This window comes from Pinus tabuliformis, chromosome 9 (assembly GCF_031772625.1).
Source record: "Pinus tabuliformis cultivar Carrire ecotype Pingquan chromosome 9, CPIR1, whole genome shotgun sequence".
Classification (NCBI taxonomy): Eukaryota; Viridiplantae; Streptophyta; class Pinopsida; order Pinales; family Pinaceae; genus Pinus; species Pinus tabuliformis.
The window spans coordinates 246,795,637-246,810,048 of NC_142307.1; the positions used below are offsets into that span (position 1 = coordinate 246,795,637).

Below are 14,412 nucleotides of genomic sequence, written 5' to 3' on the forward strand. Positions count from 1 at the left end.
CTCTGATTTTGGTTTTGACTAATTATTTATTTAATCAATGTTTTACTAGCATTTCAATTTTCTTATTTTATTTTTTCAGTTTTTCTGCAAAGATAAATATAAAGCGACTTTATTGCTCATTCCGATACTTGTTTATTAGTCCCTGCCATCTGGCATCCGGCGAGACTATAGTAACCGTTCGGAGCCCAGTTAGTATTAATTTGCAAGTTTTTCGTATGTTATTTGCAGTTATATTGTAAAGTTAGTATTAATTTGCAAGTTTTTCGTATGTTATTTGCAGTTATATTGTAAAGTTTGGAGTTGACTTTGCGTTCGCCATCTTATTTGGCCTCTTCCCGAGGCGGAAGAGACCCGACCATAGCCTAAATTGCTATTTAGGCACAATGAACTGGGCCTGACCGTGAGCGGTTTGCTCTTAATGCTAAGATTAATTGGTTAATGTTTAATGTTATTTCGCCCGACCACCCGACCATAGCCTAAATTGCTATTTAGGCACAATGAACTGGGCCTGACCGTGAGCGGTTTGCTCTTAATGCTAAGATTAATTGGTTAATGTTTAATGTTATTTCGTATTATATCCGAACAGGCATACATATGCTAAGGTTTGGTTGCTGTTGTGCAGGTGTCCGCCATATGCTAAAGGGTTGCATGGCGGGAGGTGTCCGCCTACCGGCTCAGCAGAGGCGCCAATATCAACACCTCTGTGCGCAAAACCCCGTTCGGTTCGCTCGACAGTTTCATTCTTCTGGTTTTTCTCAGAGCCTCGACAGGGTCCTTGTTCTAGCGAAGGCGGGGGGCCGGAGCACCACTAGAGTCGAAAGCAAAGGTATCACCCGCATTTCACCTAGCCTCCGTTGATCCAATTGATTCAGGTGCATTTGATCGAGATCGAGTTTTTTACCCCATTCCATTATACGGACGATAGCGCTTCCTTCCCTAGCGCTTTCACCTTATACCCTAGACCTAGGAACCGATGCTAATGACGGAGCAGCACCTCTTGTAAGAAAACCTATTCTGGGGAACTAGTTGAATACCTCGCAGCATAAGAGGCAGAGTAACCATCACTAACATAAGGTAGCAGCATAAAGCGAAGGCGGAGGCACCACCCGCAGCTAAGGAATCAGAGAACGTAGCTAAAGGCGCTGTCGCCCTAAGATTTGACTAAAGACTATATCAGATTTCTTCGTGAGGGCAGTGCTGGTTACTACTGATCTGTTATTGCAGGGCGGAGGTCAGTCTTTGCTTCTCTCCTACGACTATTGTTGGATATGGGTCTGGATATGGAACTATCCGAAGGTGAGCTATAGGGTATGGGTATTTATCTTAAGCTGCTGGACCTCCCGCGGCAGGTATCGTGGGACAGGGTCGGAAAAGGCGTGAAGAAGGAAGCCGAGTGGGATCGAGATGGCGACCTAAACATGGAAGTGGGGGTTGAGGGGGCGGGAGCAGCCGGCAGTCGATATAACAGAGCCAAACGTGGAGTCAATGCCATTCGTGAACAGCTTGAGGGCATTATTCGTGAGAGGAAAATTGATCTATTGTCTTTCCTGGTCTCTAATGTGGACGATAATGGTGAATCTCTCACACACGATGACATTAAGGACAATATGCTTCTCCTTATATTTGCAGGTCATGACACCAGCAGTTCTACATTAACTGTGTTTGGCGGAGCCGGGACTGAGAGCTGGGTGGCAAATGCGGTTGAGAAGGAAGACCTAGCGTTATAAGAAATTCGGAAGGTATTTTCATTGGACCATCAGCTTAGCTGATTTGACGTGGGTTAGGGTGATTCAGGGGATATCCTTAACATCTGTTGCGCCCTCACATAGACTGATTTGATGGGGGTTACCTGTCTTGTGTACACATTCCATTCCAGGTGACATTGTGCATGCAGCGTCGGGCTACGTGTAACGTAATTTTCTTCTTATATAATAAGCTTATACATGATTTCGTCATTACGGCTTGTTATTTCGCGCTTCGGCTCCAGGTACTCTTTATTACCAGAGCCCTGTGCTCTAGGATATGCTACTGAACATTGCTTTGTTTACAGTTTTTTGGCCTGTAAGTTCTGAATTTTTTTACAATTGCATGCTTGTATTTCTTTACTTTGCTCTCGCACATATGACATATACATCCTAAGTAACCCATTAATTGAATTGATGAATAGTATTCATTGAATGATGCTAATATCGCATGTGATTCACAGCTGTTCGGTTTCAGTGTTGGGCCTGTAAGTTCTGAATTTTTTTACAATTGCATGCTTGTATTTCTTTACTTTGCTCTCGGACATATGACATATACATCCTAGGTAATCCATTAATTGAATTGATGAATAGTATTCATTGAATGATGCTAATATCGCATGTGATTCACAACTGTTCGCTTTCAGTGTTGGTTTACTACAGAGTTATAAATTTTTGGGGCAAGAGTCCTTGCACAACTTAACACTTGAATCACTTCACCACTGGTTGCCCTTGAATGGTTAATATTCACACAGAGCAGGTTTACTACAGAGTTATAAATTTTTGGGGCAAGAGTCCTTGCACAACTCCTGTACTATTTAGTATTTTCACCATAATTGTTTGAATGTCTCTTCTTTGTTAACTGTGATAAGTCATACTTGTTTATGCTTACGGTTTGGTAGGTGGCTTTGTTTGATAGCTGGTTTCACCCAGTTCTGGTTTTTAAATTTATGGGTCCAATATGGGAAACTACTCTCTGTTATGTGCTATGTGACTGGTGGCACTTGAACCTATGTACCAAGCATCTTCTGGTACATTCTTACATGGAGACGCACAGAGTTTCTCCTATTGAAAATTTGAAACCCTTAGCACTTAAAATCCTGTACTATTTAGTATTTTCACCATAATTGTTTGAATGTCTCTTGTTTGTTAACTGTGATAACTCATACTTGTTTATGCTTCACTGCCCTTTAAAATGAGTAGGGTTTCGATGGTAGAGGCACCCATCTTTACCTAAATTGGTGTTTCCTTTCTTTGACTCTTCATACCTTGTATAGCCTCGTTTTTGACCATCACTTCTCTTTTCCTTGCTGGCCATGGTTTTAACTTTTTTGAAGTTTTCTATTGTTATAGTTATTTTCTTTGCTCATGCTGTAAAACTAATCCTCCAACTTCATCAATGGCCAACTCTTCAATTTTAGATGATAAATTTAGGTATTATAAGACACTCCAACAGAGTGACACAAACTATTGAGTACCACTGTAATTGAAAACCTACTTTGCAATGTTATCAGTTATCACTGCTTGGAATCTATGAATGTTTCAAATCATTAAATTTTGTCACGGGTTTTGTGACTTGATCACCTTTGCCCATCATTAAGTTTTGTAATTTATAAGCCAAATACGGGACTCTGTTTGCACTGGAAGTCTTATGTAAGGACTGCAATGTATTCCATGTACTTTTCGATTTTTTTGCATCTTGGATGTTGATGGGAAACTACTCTCTGTTATGTGCTATGTGACTGGTGGCACTTGAACCTATGTACCAAGCATCTTCTGGTACATTCTTACATGGAGACGCACAGAGTTTCTCCTATTGAAAATTTGAAATCCTTAGCACTTAAAATCCTGTACTATTTAGTATTTTCACCATAATTGTTTGAATGTCTCTTGTTTGTTAACTGTGATAACTCATACTTGTTTATGCTTCACTGCCCTTTAAAATGAGTAGGGTTTCGATGGTAGAGGCACTCATCTTTAGCTAAATTGGTGTTTCCTTTCTTTGACTCTTCATACCTTGTATAGCCTCGTTTTTGACCATCACTTCTCTTTTCCTTGCTGGCCATGGTTTTAACTTTTTTGAAGTTTTCTATTGTTATAGTTATTTGCTTTGCTCATGCTGTAAAACTAATCCTCCAACTTCATCAATGGCCAACTCTTCAATTTTAGATGATAAATTTAGGTATTATAAGACACTCCAACAGAGTGACACAAACTATTGAGTACCACTGTAATTGAAAACCTACTTTGCAATGTTATCAGTTATCACTGCTTGGAACCTTTGCCCATCATTAAGTTTTGTAATTTATAAGCCAAATACCGGACTCTGTTTGCACTGGAAGTCTTATGTAAGGACTGCAATGTATTCCATGTACTTTTCGATTTTTTTGCATCTTGGATGTTGATAATGACTTAATTTGACATTGACATCCCGTCAATTTTCAATGGTTTCTTGCTTGTCCTAGATTTCTCCAATTGAACTAGCTGCTGTCGAACTGTAAACATTAGCATTATCCTTTATGCATATTGTGAATCTCTATTACATGTGTTGTACTGCCAATGAGTAGTGGCAAGTCTACTCCATCCACCTTTGCATGACACAATCTTCGCACAAACTGCTGGATTTGCAATTGCATTCAGGGGAGTTGTGGTTCTAGTGTCTGAATTACTTCTCATAACGTATGTCTTAATACTCAGGGTTTCATTTGCATGTAAGGCCAGTAAAGGAGTCATCTTGGGGTTCATATCCATGTTGGGTCTTTGGTATCCTGTATCCACAATGATCTTATGGCTTTAGAGAGACTACTATTACATTTACATTTCATTGTAGGTAAATTGACTCAATCACAGTCACTGAATCATGTTCCCTTTATCAACTATCATGCAACCGCAATCTTGACCAAGGCAATCTCTCTTTTGGGTAGTAATACTAGCATTTTTAGAGGCTTACTCTACCAATGCTTTCAATTTACACAATACTTACATGAAAAGCTCTGCTGCATTTTGGAGATGAAAAGCAGATGTCTGGTCCTTCAGTGTTGAGGAATCATGTTGTCTCCCTGGAGCAAATTCAATGTTCCCTAAGTGTAATATAGCTGCCAGAATGCGGAATATAGCTTCCTGACACAATACCAGTCATAATACACTAAATATCAGTAACATTGCCTTTTAAATTACCAAGCCCTCAATTAGCTCCATGTTAATTCGATTTTCAAAGTGCACTGAATGGTATATTTGTACATACATCAAAAATATGTGCACTTGTTCTTCAAGATTTATGCCAACTACATCCGTGGCTCTCTGTGTTTTAGAATATTCCTCAGCATTGTTCACCCCATCCAACTCATACGTATTGGTCTGGTTCAGATAGTGGAACATTCTACTATCCCCCAACTTATACTAGCATTTTTAGAGGCTTACTCTACCAATGCTTTCAATTTACACAATACTTACATGAAAAGCTCTCCTGCATTTTGGAGATGAAAAGCAGATGTCTGGTCCTTCAGTGTTGAGGAATCATGTTGTCTCCCTGGAGCAAATTCCACTTCTCTTTTCCTTGCTGGCCATGGTTTTAACTTTTTTGAAGTTTTCTATTATTATAGTTATTTTCTTTGCTCATGCTGTAAAACTAATCCTCCAACTTCATCAATGGCCAACTCTTCAATTTTAGATGATAAATTTAGGTATTATAAGACACTCCAACAGAGTGACACAAACTATTGAGTACCACTGTAATTGAAAAGCTACTTTGCAATGTTATCAGTTATCACTGCTTGGAATCTATGAATGTTTCAAATCATTAAATTTTGTCACGGGTTTTGTGACTTGATGACCTTTGCCCATCATTAAGTTATGTAATTTATAAGCCAAATACGGGACTCTGTTTGCACTGGAAGTCTTATGTAAGGACTGCAATGTATTCCATGTATTGTGAATCTCTATTACATGTGTTGTACTGCCAATGAGTAGTGGCAAGTCAAACTTGTTGGGTATTCAAACTTACTGACTGGTAGGAGTTTCACGTGTGAATGAATCAGTTAGGTTGCTTTCTGTGTTAAGTTGAATCCATCCACCTTTGCATGACACAATCTTCGCACAAACTGCTGGATTTGCAATTGCATTCAGGGGAGTTGTGGTTCTAGTGTCTGAATCACTTCTCATAACGTATGTCTTAATACTCAGGGTTTCATTTCCATGTAAGGCCAGTAAAGGAGTCATCTTGGGGTTCATATCCATGTTGGGTATCCACAATGATCTTATGGCTTTAGAGAGACTACTATTACATTTACATTTCATTGTAGGTAAATTGACTCAATGACAGTCACTGAATCATGTTCCCTTTACCAACTATCATGCAACCGCAATCTTGACCAAGGCAATCTCTCTTTTGGGTAGTAATACTAGCATTTTTAGAGGCTTACTCTACCAATGCTTTCAATTTACACAATACTTACATGAAAAGCTCTGCTGCATTTTGGAGATGAAAAGCAGATGTCTGGTCCTTCAGTGTTGAGGAATCATGTTGTCTCCCTGGAGCAAATTCAATGTTCCCTAAGTGTAATATAGCTGCCAGAATGCGGAATATAGCTTCCTGACACAATACCAGTCATAATACACTAAATATCAGTAACATTGCCTTTTAAATTACCAAGCCCTCAATTAGCTCCATGTTAATTCGATTTTCAAAGTGCACTGAATGGTATATTTGTACATACATCAAAAATATGTGCACTTGTTCTTCAAGATTTATGCCAACTACATCCATGGCTTTCTGTGTTTTAGAATATTCCTGAGCATTGTTCACCCCATCCAACTCATACGTATTGGTCTGGTTCAGATAGTGGAACATTCTACTATCCCCCAACTTATACTAGCATTTTTAGAGGCTTACTCTACCAATGCTTTCAATTTACACAATACTTACATGAAAAGCTCTCCTGCATTTTGGAGATGAAAAGCAGATGTCTGGTCCTTCAGTGTTGAGGAATCATGTTGTCTCCCTGGAGCAAATTCAATGTTCCCTAAGTGTAATATAGCTGCCAGTCGATTTTTTTTGCATCTTGGATGTTGATAATGACTTAATTTGACATTGACATCCCGTCAATTTTCAATGGTTTCTTGGTTGTCCTAGATTTCTCCAATTGAACTAGCTGCTGTTGAACTGTAAACATTAGTATTATTCTTTATGCATATTGTGAATCTCTATTACATGTGTTGTACTGCCAATGAGTAGTGGCAAGTCAAACTTGTTGGGTGTTCAAACTTACTGACTGGTAGGAGTTTCACGTGTGAATGAATCAGTTCAGGTTGCTTTCTTTGTTGCATTCAGGGGAGTTGTGGTTCTAGTGTCTGAATTACTTCTCATAACGTATGTCTTAATACTCAGGGTTTCATTTCCATGTAAGGCTAGTAAAGGAGTCATCTTGGGGTTCATATCCATGTTGGGTATCCACAATGATCTTATGGCTTTAGAGAGACTACTATTACAATGATCTTATGGCTTTAGAGAGACTACTATTACATTTACATTTCGTTGTAGGTAAATTGACTCAATCACAGTCTCTGAATCATGTTCCCTTTACCAACTATCATGCAACCGCAATCTTGACCAAGGCAATCTCTCTTTTGGGTAGTAATACTAGCATTTTTAGAGGCTTACTCTACCAATGCTTTCAATTTACACAATACTTACATGAAAAGCTCTGCTGCATTTTGGAGATGAAAAGCAGATGTCTGGTCCTTCAGTGTTGAGGAATCATGTTGTCTCCCTGGAGCAAATTCAATGTTCCCTAAGTGTAATATAGCTGCCAGAATGCGGAATATAGCTTAAGAAGTGTCAATGCAAGTGTAGGCTGGGAAATGTCCTTCAAACTTCCAAAATATCTTATATTCTGAGTTCATTATCCATTCTTTTGTCTTAAATGCCAGCATAAGAAACAGAAACAATATACCTGTAACAAGTTGGTGTCCACAATGATCTTATGGCTTTAGAGAGACTACTATTACATTTACATTTCATTGTAGGTAAATTGACTCAATCACAGTCACTGAATCATGTTCCCTTTACCAACTATCATGCAACCAACTATCATGCAACCGCAACCTTGACCAAGGCAATCTCTCTTTTGGGTAGTAATACTAGCATTTTTAGAGGCTTACTCTGAATGGCTTGCTCCATTGCATCAAAAGCTTCGAACCAGTGTCAAATTTGATGGTACTAGTGACATTACATTGCTTTTAGTTTGTTTGATTTGCGGCATTGGGTTGATATAGATTCCTCAATGGATTGCAAGCAACAATAGTTATAGGAATCTGTCTAACCCTCGCTTTGATTACCAGTAGACAAAACAGTCAAAGTTTCATTTATTGGCAGTTCTTCAAGCAGTGTGTTATCATATTCCTGACTGCCACTTTCATCATAGCCACCTCTCAGTTCTTTGCTAAAAAATCTCAATGTCTTGGGTTGTAATTTAAAGCCATTATTGTCAGTTGTGCTTCCAGAGGGGTTTACGTTGTTCTTTATCTTGGCAGTCATATTTCGAACTTCAGTATCAGACCTGCGCAGTGGATGCTACCGGACATAAGGAGTCTCCGTAGCTTAGCAGACATTTGCGGTTCCAAAGGTGCGCACAATCACTTCGTGTTCTATAATCATTTTCATTGTTCAACTTGTTATTATGATTCTCTGGTTGTAACTGCATTGCATCAGTAAACATAATATTGCATCGAACACTTAGTCGTCATCATGTCTTCTATGTCTGATAAACACAAGTTGCAATTAGTATTGCAAAAGCATCACTTATTTCGTGTGGACAATTTCTCATATCTAATTGGAGACTGCCTATTCGATAGTTTAGAACTTTTGCTAGATTTCCGATACACATCAGTGGAGCTAAGGAAAGGAACAATAGAATATTTTAGAGCCTGTCTCAAAAAACAAGATAGTGAGGCAATTTTGTCTTATGAACATGAACTGCATGAAGCTTCACTTAAAGAAATGCATAACATTAGCAACCGTGGGTGACATTGGGTTATTTATTGCCTCCCGATTGTTGTTTCTCATTGGCTTTGGGTTATCATCTAATTGTGGAGCAAATTCAATGTTCCCTAAGTGTAATATAGCTGCCAGAATGCGGAATATAGCTTCCTGACACAATACCAGTCATAATACACTAAATATCAGTAACATTGCCTTTTAAATTACCAAGCCCTCAATTAGCTCCATGTTAATTCGATTTTCAAAGTGCACTGAATGGTATATTTGTACATACATCAAAAATATGTGCACTATGTCTGATAAACACAAGTTGCAATTAGTATTGCAAAAGCATCACTTATTTCGTGTGGACAATTTCTCATATCTAATTGGAGACTGCCTATTCGATAGTTTAGAACTTTTGCTAGATTTCCGATACACATCAGTGGAGCTAAGGAAAGGAACAATAGAATATTTTAGAGCCTGTCTCAAAAAACAAGATAGTGAGGCAATTTTGTCTTATGAACATGAACTGCATGAAGCTTCACTTAAAGAAATGCATAACATTAGCAACCGTGGGTGACATTGGGTTATTTATTGCCTCCCGATTGTTGTTTCTCATTGGCTTTGGGTTATCATCTAATTGTGGAGCAAATTCAATGTTCCCTAAGTGTAATATAGCTGCCAGAATGCGGAATATAGCTTCCTGACACAATACCAGTCATAATACACTAAATATCAGTAACATTGCCTTTTAAATTACCAAGCCCTCAATTAGCTCCATGTTAATTCGATTTTCAAAGTGCACTGAATGGTATATTTGTACATACATCAAAAATATGTGCACTTGTTCTTCACTTCAAATAAGGCAGAGACATGCTTCCTTGAACAACATGAAGACAGACTATAGTTCACCCTTGTAGAGGCTTGCCGAATACACGAATTCAAAGGCGCCTAGATAGAACTATGTGCAGGGACTAGCTGCTTCGCAGCCGTCCTTGTTTGATCTTGCAATCAATTTAACAGTAGCTTGGCTACCTGCCAAGTCCAGCTAGCGTTTACCAGAAATATAATAACGCCGCTACCCAGAAATATAATAATGTCCTTGGACTTACCATACTTGGGTGCATTTTCTACCCACCAATCTTTGAAAATCTGTATCCCAGAGAACGTTTGGTAGCATTCGCTCTCTTTAACAACAATAAGTTCCCCTCAACTCTCTCAATACCTGCATCGGCCATTGTACTAGTACAGAAAGACTGGTTCAGACTTCAAAGAGATGGCCTCTAAAGTAGTAGAGCTCCAATACCTGCATCGGCCATTGTATTAGTACAGAAAGACTGGTTCAGACTTCAAAGAGATGGCCTCTAAAGTAGTAGAGATCCAGAGCGAGCTGAATGGAATTATTGAAAAGCTCCTGTCCAATGGAATAAACAAAAGTCAAGTGCAGGATAAATATATCTTGCCTCCCAATGAACGCCCACAGATGTCTGAGGTTTGTTGTTACTCTGAAAACATTCCGGTGGTGGACCTCAAAGACCTGGATGGACCAAAAAGAAGCAGGGTTGTCGAAGAAATCCGACGTGCCTGTGAGGAGGATGGTTTTTTCCAGGTACATAACCCCTTCAATCCCACTTTTTCAATAATTCTCTGCTGCTAATACCAAAAAAATCGGCGTTGTTTATGTGCTTTGTCTATGGTTTATGTTTTGGAGTTTTTAGGTTGAATGGGCAATTTTTTTTAAGTCAAATATTGATTTTGTTGTTTAAAATTGGTGTTTTACTGCATTGTGAACCAGATTGTGAACCATGGCGTCCCAGAGGTCGTCATGAAAAGTATGATGGGAATTGCCAAGGAATTCTTCGAAATGCCTCTCGAAGACAGAGCATGCCTCTACTCAGAGGACCCAAATCAGAGGGTTCGGCTTTCTACGAGCTTCAATATTGGCAAAGAAAAAGTCCTTAACTGGAGAGATTATCTGCTGCATCCATGTCATCCTCTGGAAGAAGTGATAGGCTCTTGGCCTGAAAAGCCTGCAGCCTACAGGTAATCATTCATAAATTTACAAAAACCCTTGAAATAACAGATAAGGGGTAAGCTCAAGAAGATCACGAAATTTATTTTGTCTATGCTTTTGTTACAGAGAAATTGCAAGTAAATATGCTATAGAAGTGAGAGCACTGGTTCTAAGACTGCTGGCTTCCATTTCTGAAGCTCTAGGTCTCAGCTCTAATTGATTACTTGAATAGAATTCTTGGAAAACACAGCCAAGGTATGACTGTCAATTACTATCCTCCATGCCCAAACCCAGATCTTACCCTTGGTTTAACAGGCCATTCAGACGCAAGTGCCATCACTGTTCTAATGCAGGGCAATGTTAATGGCTTGCAAGTACTCAAAAATGGAAAATGGGTTTCTGTAGAACCCATCGCTAACGCCTTTGTCATTAATTTGGGAGATCATCTGCAGGTAATGACCAAAAACACGTCTAATGACAATGATTTTCCTTCACCATTGAATTATTAATGGCAATGATTTTTCAGGTAGTGAGCAATGGGAAATTCAGGAGTGTACAGAGGATATCAACAACAGAGGATCCTGCAGCGTCCCTGGTTGATGAACAACATCCGGCTCTGTACAGAGGATCCTGCAGCGTCCCTGGTTGATCCATCTAAAACTAAATGTATGGGAAATTTTATTTAAAAGTAGTTAATAATTATTACGCCATCCATCTTTTCCAATTATTCCTTCATCTTAACACATACTTTGCACCATAAAAAAATTCACGCGAAGCAATACGAGCGTGTATGGGAAAACTAAATGTATGGAAAATTTTATTTAAAAGTAGTTAATAATTATTACGCCATCCATCCGTAGAACCTCCATGCAATTTTGATGATGTACAAAAGCCTGTATATCGACAGTTCTTTTGCAGGTGAGGGAAATCTTTTTGCAGACTAAAATTTATTAATTTTGATATTAGTCTGCAAAAAGATTTCCCTCACCTGCAAAAGACTAAAATTTATTAATTTTGATATTAGTCTGCAAAAAGATTTCCCTCACCTGCAAAATTGATATTAGTCTGCAAAAAGATTTCCCTCACCTGCAAAAGACTAAAATTTATTAATTTTGATATTAGTCTGCAAAAAGATTTCCCTCACCTGCAAAAGAACTGTCGATATACAGGCTTTTGTACGTTCTTTTGCAGGTGAGGGAAATCTTTTTGCAGACTAATATCAAAATTAATAAATTTTAGTCTTTTGCAGGTGAGGGAAATCTTTTTGCAGACTAATATCAATTTTGCAGGTGAGGGAAATCTTTTTGCAGACTAAAATTTATTAATTTTGATATTAGTTTGCAAAAAGATTTCCCTCACCTGCAAAAGACTAAAATTTATTAATTTTGATATCAGTCTGCAAAAAGATTTCCCTCACCTGCAAAATTGATATTAGTCTGCAAAAAGATTTCCCTCACCTGCAAAAGACTAAAATTTATTAATTTTGATATTAGTCTGCAAAAAGATTTCCCTCACCTGCAAAAGAACTGTCGATATACAGGCTTTTGTACATCATCAAAATTGCATGGAGGTTCTACGGATGGATGGCGTAATAATTATTAATTACTTTTAAATAAAATTTCCCATACATTTAGTTTTCCCATACACGCTCGTATTGCTTCGCGTGAATTTTTTTATGGTGCAAAGTATGTGTTAAGATGAAGGAATAATTGGAAAAGATGGATGGCGTAATAATTATTAACTACTTTTAAATAAAATTTCCCATACATTTAGTTTTCCCATACATTTAGTTTCCCTGAGTGTACAGAGGATCCTGCAGCGTCCCTGGTTGATGAACAACATCCGGCTCTGTACAGAGGATATCAACCTGGAGAATTCATGAGAGTTTTCTGGGCCCAGGAACTAAAGGGCAAGAATGCGTTGGACAATTTCAAAATCTAATGTGAATGAATTTTGTGTTTGAGATTGATTTAGGGAAACCATGATGAACAATATGTCTATCCACTTGAATGGCCAGTTGGCTTCCACACTCTGCATATGTACACAAATGCGGAGGGAGGGCGTCGTCTTTACCAATTTCTTTTGAGTTTTTATTTAAATGTATGGCATATGGAATCTGAATCGTTGATATATTTATTTGTAATGGGTTTTATATTCTTAATTATAAATAATAGTTTTATTTATAAGATATAAATTAATTGCTTGGTATGAGATTTAGTTTTTATTTAAATTTAGATTCAAGTTTTAATTTAAAAAATCAGTATAGATTCAATTTTGTATTTTTAAAAGTTGAGATGGTTCAATACTTACACAAATAAGGATTTTAAGAAATTGAAAAATGAGATTTATATTAATCTAGTAAAAAATTTGGAAAATGAGATTTATATTAATCTTGTATTAGATTTATTCATATCAAATGCTTGAAAGTGTGTCATTATATAATGATGGGATTAATAGGCTTGATAGACATAACAACCTAGATGATAAGGATTTTGACTTGGTATTTAGAAATGCTGACTGGACATTATGCTTAGTTTTCAATGCAATCATCATTCTAATGGTGTTCATTTTAGCTACTAGTGCAAAAGTTTCTTCATAATTTATCCCTTGTTTTTGTGAATAACCTTTGCTACCAGCCTAGCTTTATATTTATCAATAGTTCCATCATCATTAAATTGAGTTCTGAACAACCATTTTGAATCCATGGGAACTTTATCCTTATGCAATTATGTCAATTCCCATATCATTTCTCATTAATGAATCATATTCTTCCTTCATTACATTTCTCCATTTTGCATGTCATTAACTTCTTCAAAGTTCAAAGGTTCTATGACATTCATCACTTTAGTTTTCAAGGCATATTCATTATACCTTATTGGTGGTTGAATTTGGCCTAGTGACCTTCTTGGTAGTTCAATGCTTTCAACCCTTCTCCTACTTTGTGGCAGCTCATTTTTTCCTCTAGGTGTGCTTTCACTTTTTGAACTGTACATGTCACTAAATTCTTCCTCTTGTTTCTTCTTTTGTTTTTCATCAACTTCTTTTGTGGCATGGTCATGATCATGAGGAATATGACATGCATCATAACTATCCTCCCTATGGTCTTCCTTTGCATGTTCATGGAACCAAACATCTCTACTTACAAAGTTTATGTGTAGAAGGATCAAACATCTTGTATGCTTTAATAGTAACCAATGAAAGTACACTTATGATTTTTGCATCAAGTTTTCTCCTATCTTTTTTCACAATATGAGCACATAATTTGCTTACGAATATTCTTAAATGACTTACTACTAGTTTATAACCATAAAGAACTGTAAATAGAGTCTTTGATTTAAGCCTTCTGTTGGACTTCTAATTTTTAAATAAACAACAATACTGATAGCTTCAATCCAAAAGGCATTCGTAATATTTTTACCTTTATCATGCTCATTGCACATTCCAATAAGGCTTTTTTCTTCCTTTCAACTACTCCATTCTCGTATGGAGTATGTGGCACTACGTACTACTGTATAATTCCATGAGCTTTATAGTATTTCACTAATGCACCTAATGTATATTCTCCCCCTTGATCAAATGGGAGGATCTTGATGTATTGATATATTTGCTTCTCAACCAAGTTTTTGAACTCTTTAAACTATTGAAATACATCACTCTCTTTCTCATGAAATAAACCT

At 37.5% G+C, this 14,412-nt stretch overlaps 1 protein-coding gene and 1 pseudogene across 3 annotated transcripts; both read left to right on the plus strand.

Moving 5' to 3' along the window:
- The first annotated feature begins 589 nt into the window (after positions 1–589).
- Positions 590–9,008, plus strand: LOC149148110 (cytochrome P450 716B2-like). 2 transcript variants are annotated; one of them, XR_016263259.1, is made up of 2 exons: positions 590–1,912; positions 8,274–9,008. XR_016263259.1 is itself a non-coding variant. In XM_089443009.1 (2 exons), the coding sequence occupies exon 1, from the start codon at positions 1,311–1,313 to the stop codon at positions 1,725–1,727; it is 417 nt and encodes a 138-aa protein (XP_089299135.1). In that variant the 5' UTR covers positions 590–1,310; the 3' UTR covers positions 1,728–1,739; positions 1,877–1,953. The 2 variants fall into 2 exon arrangements, 1 of the variants encoding a protein (XP_089299135.1); XM_089443009.1 differs by lacking the exon at positions 8,274–9,008 and having other exon boundaries at positions 590–1,739; positions 1,877–1,953.
- A 916-nt stretch (positions 9,009–9,924) lies between these two features.
- LOC149148111 (protein DMR6-LIKE OXYGENASE 2-like) lies at positions 9,925–11,651 on the plus strand (annotated as a pseudogene). The gene is made up of 4 exons (XR_016263062.1): positions 9,925–10,330; positions 10,517–10,764; positions 10,862–11,187; positions 11,262–11,651. The product of XR_016263062.1 is annotated as a protein DMR6-LIKE OXYGENASE 2-like (transcript).
- Positions 11,652–14,412: the final 2,761 nt, after the last annotated feature.

Coding starts and splice junctions, on each gene's coding strand:
- LOC149148110 (XM_089443009.1), top strand. CDS start 1,311: ATGGGTATTTATCTTAAGCTGCTGGACCTCCCGCGGCAGGTATCGTGG.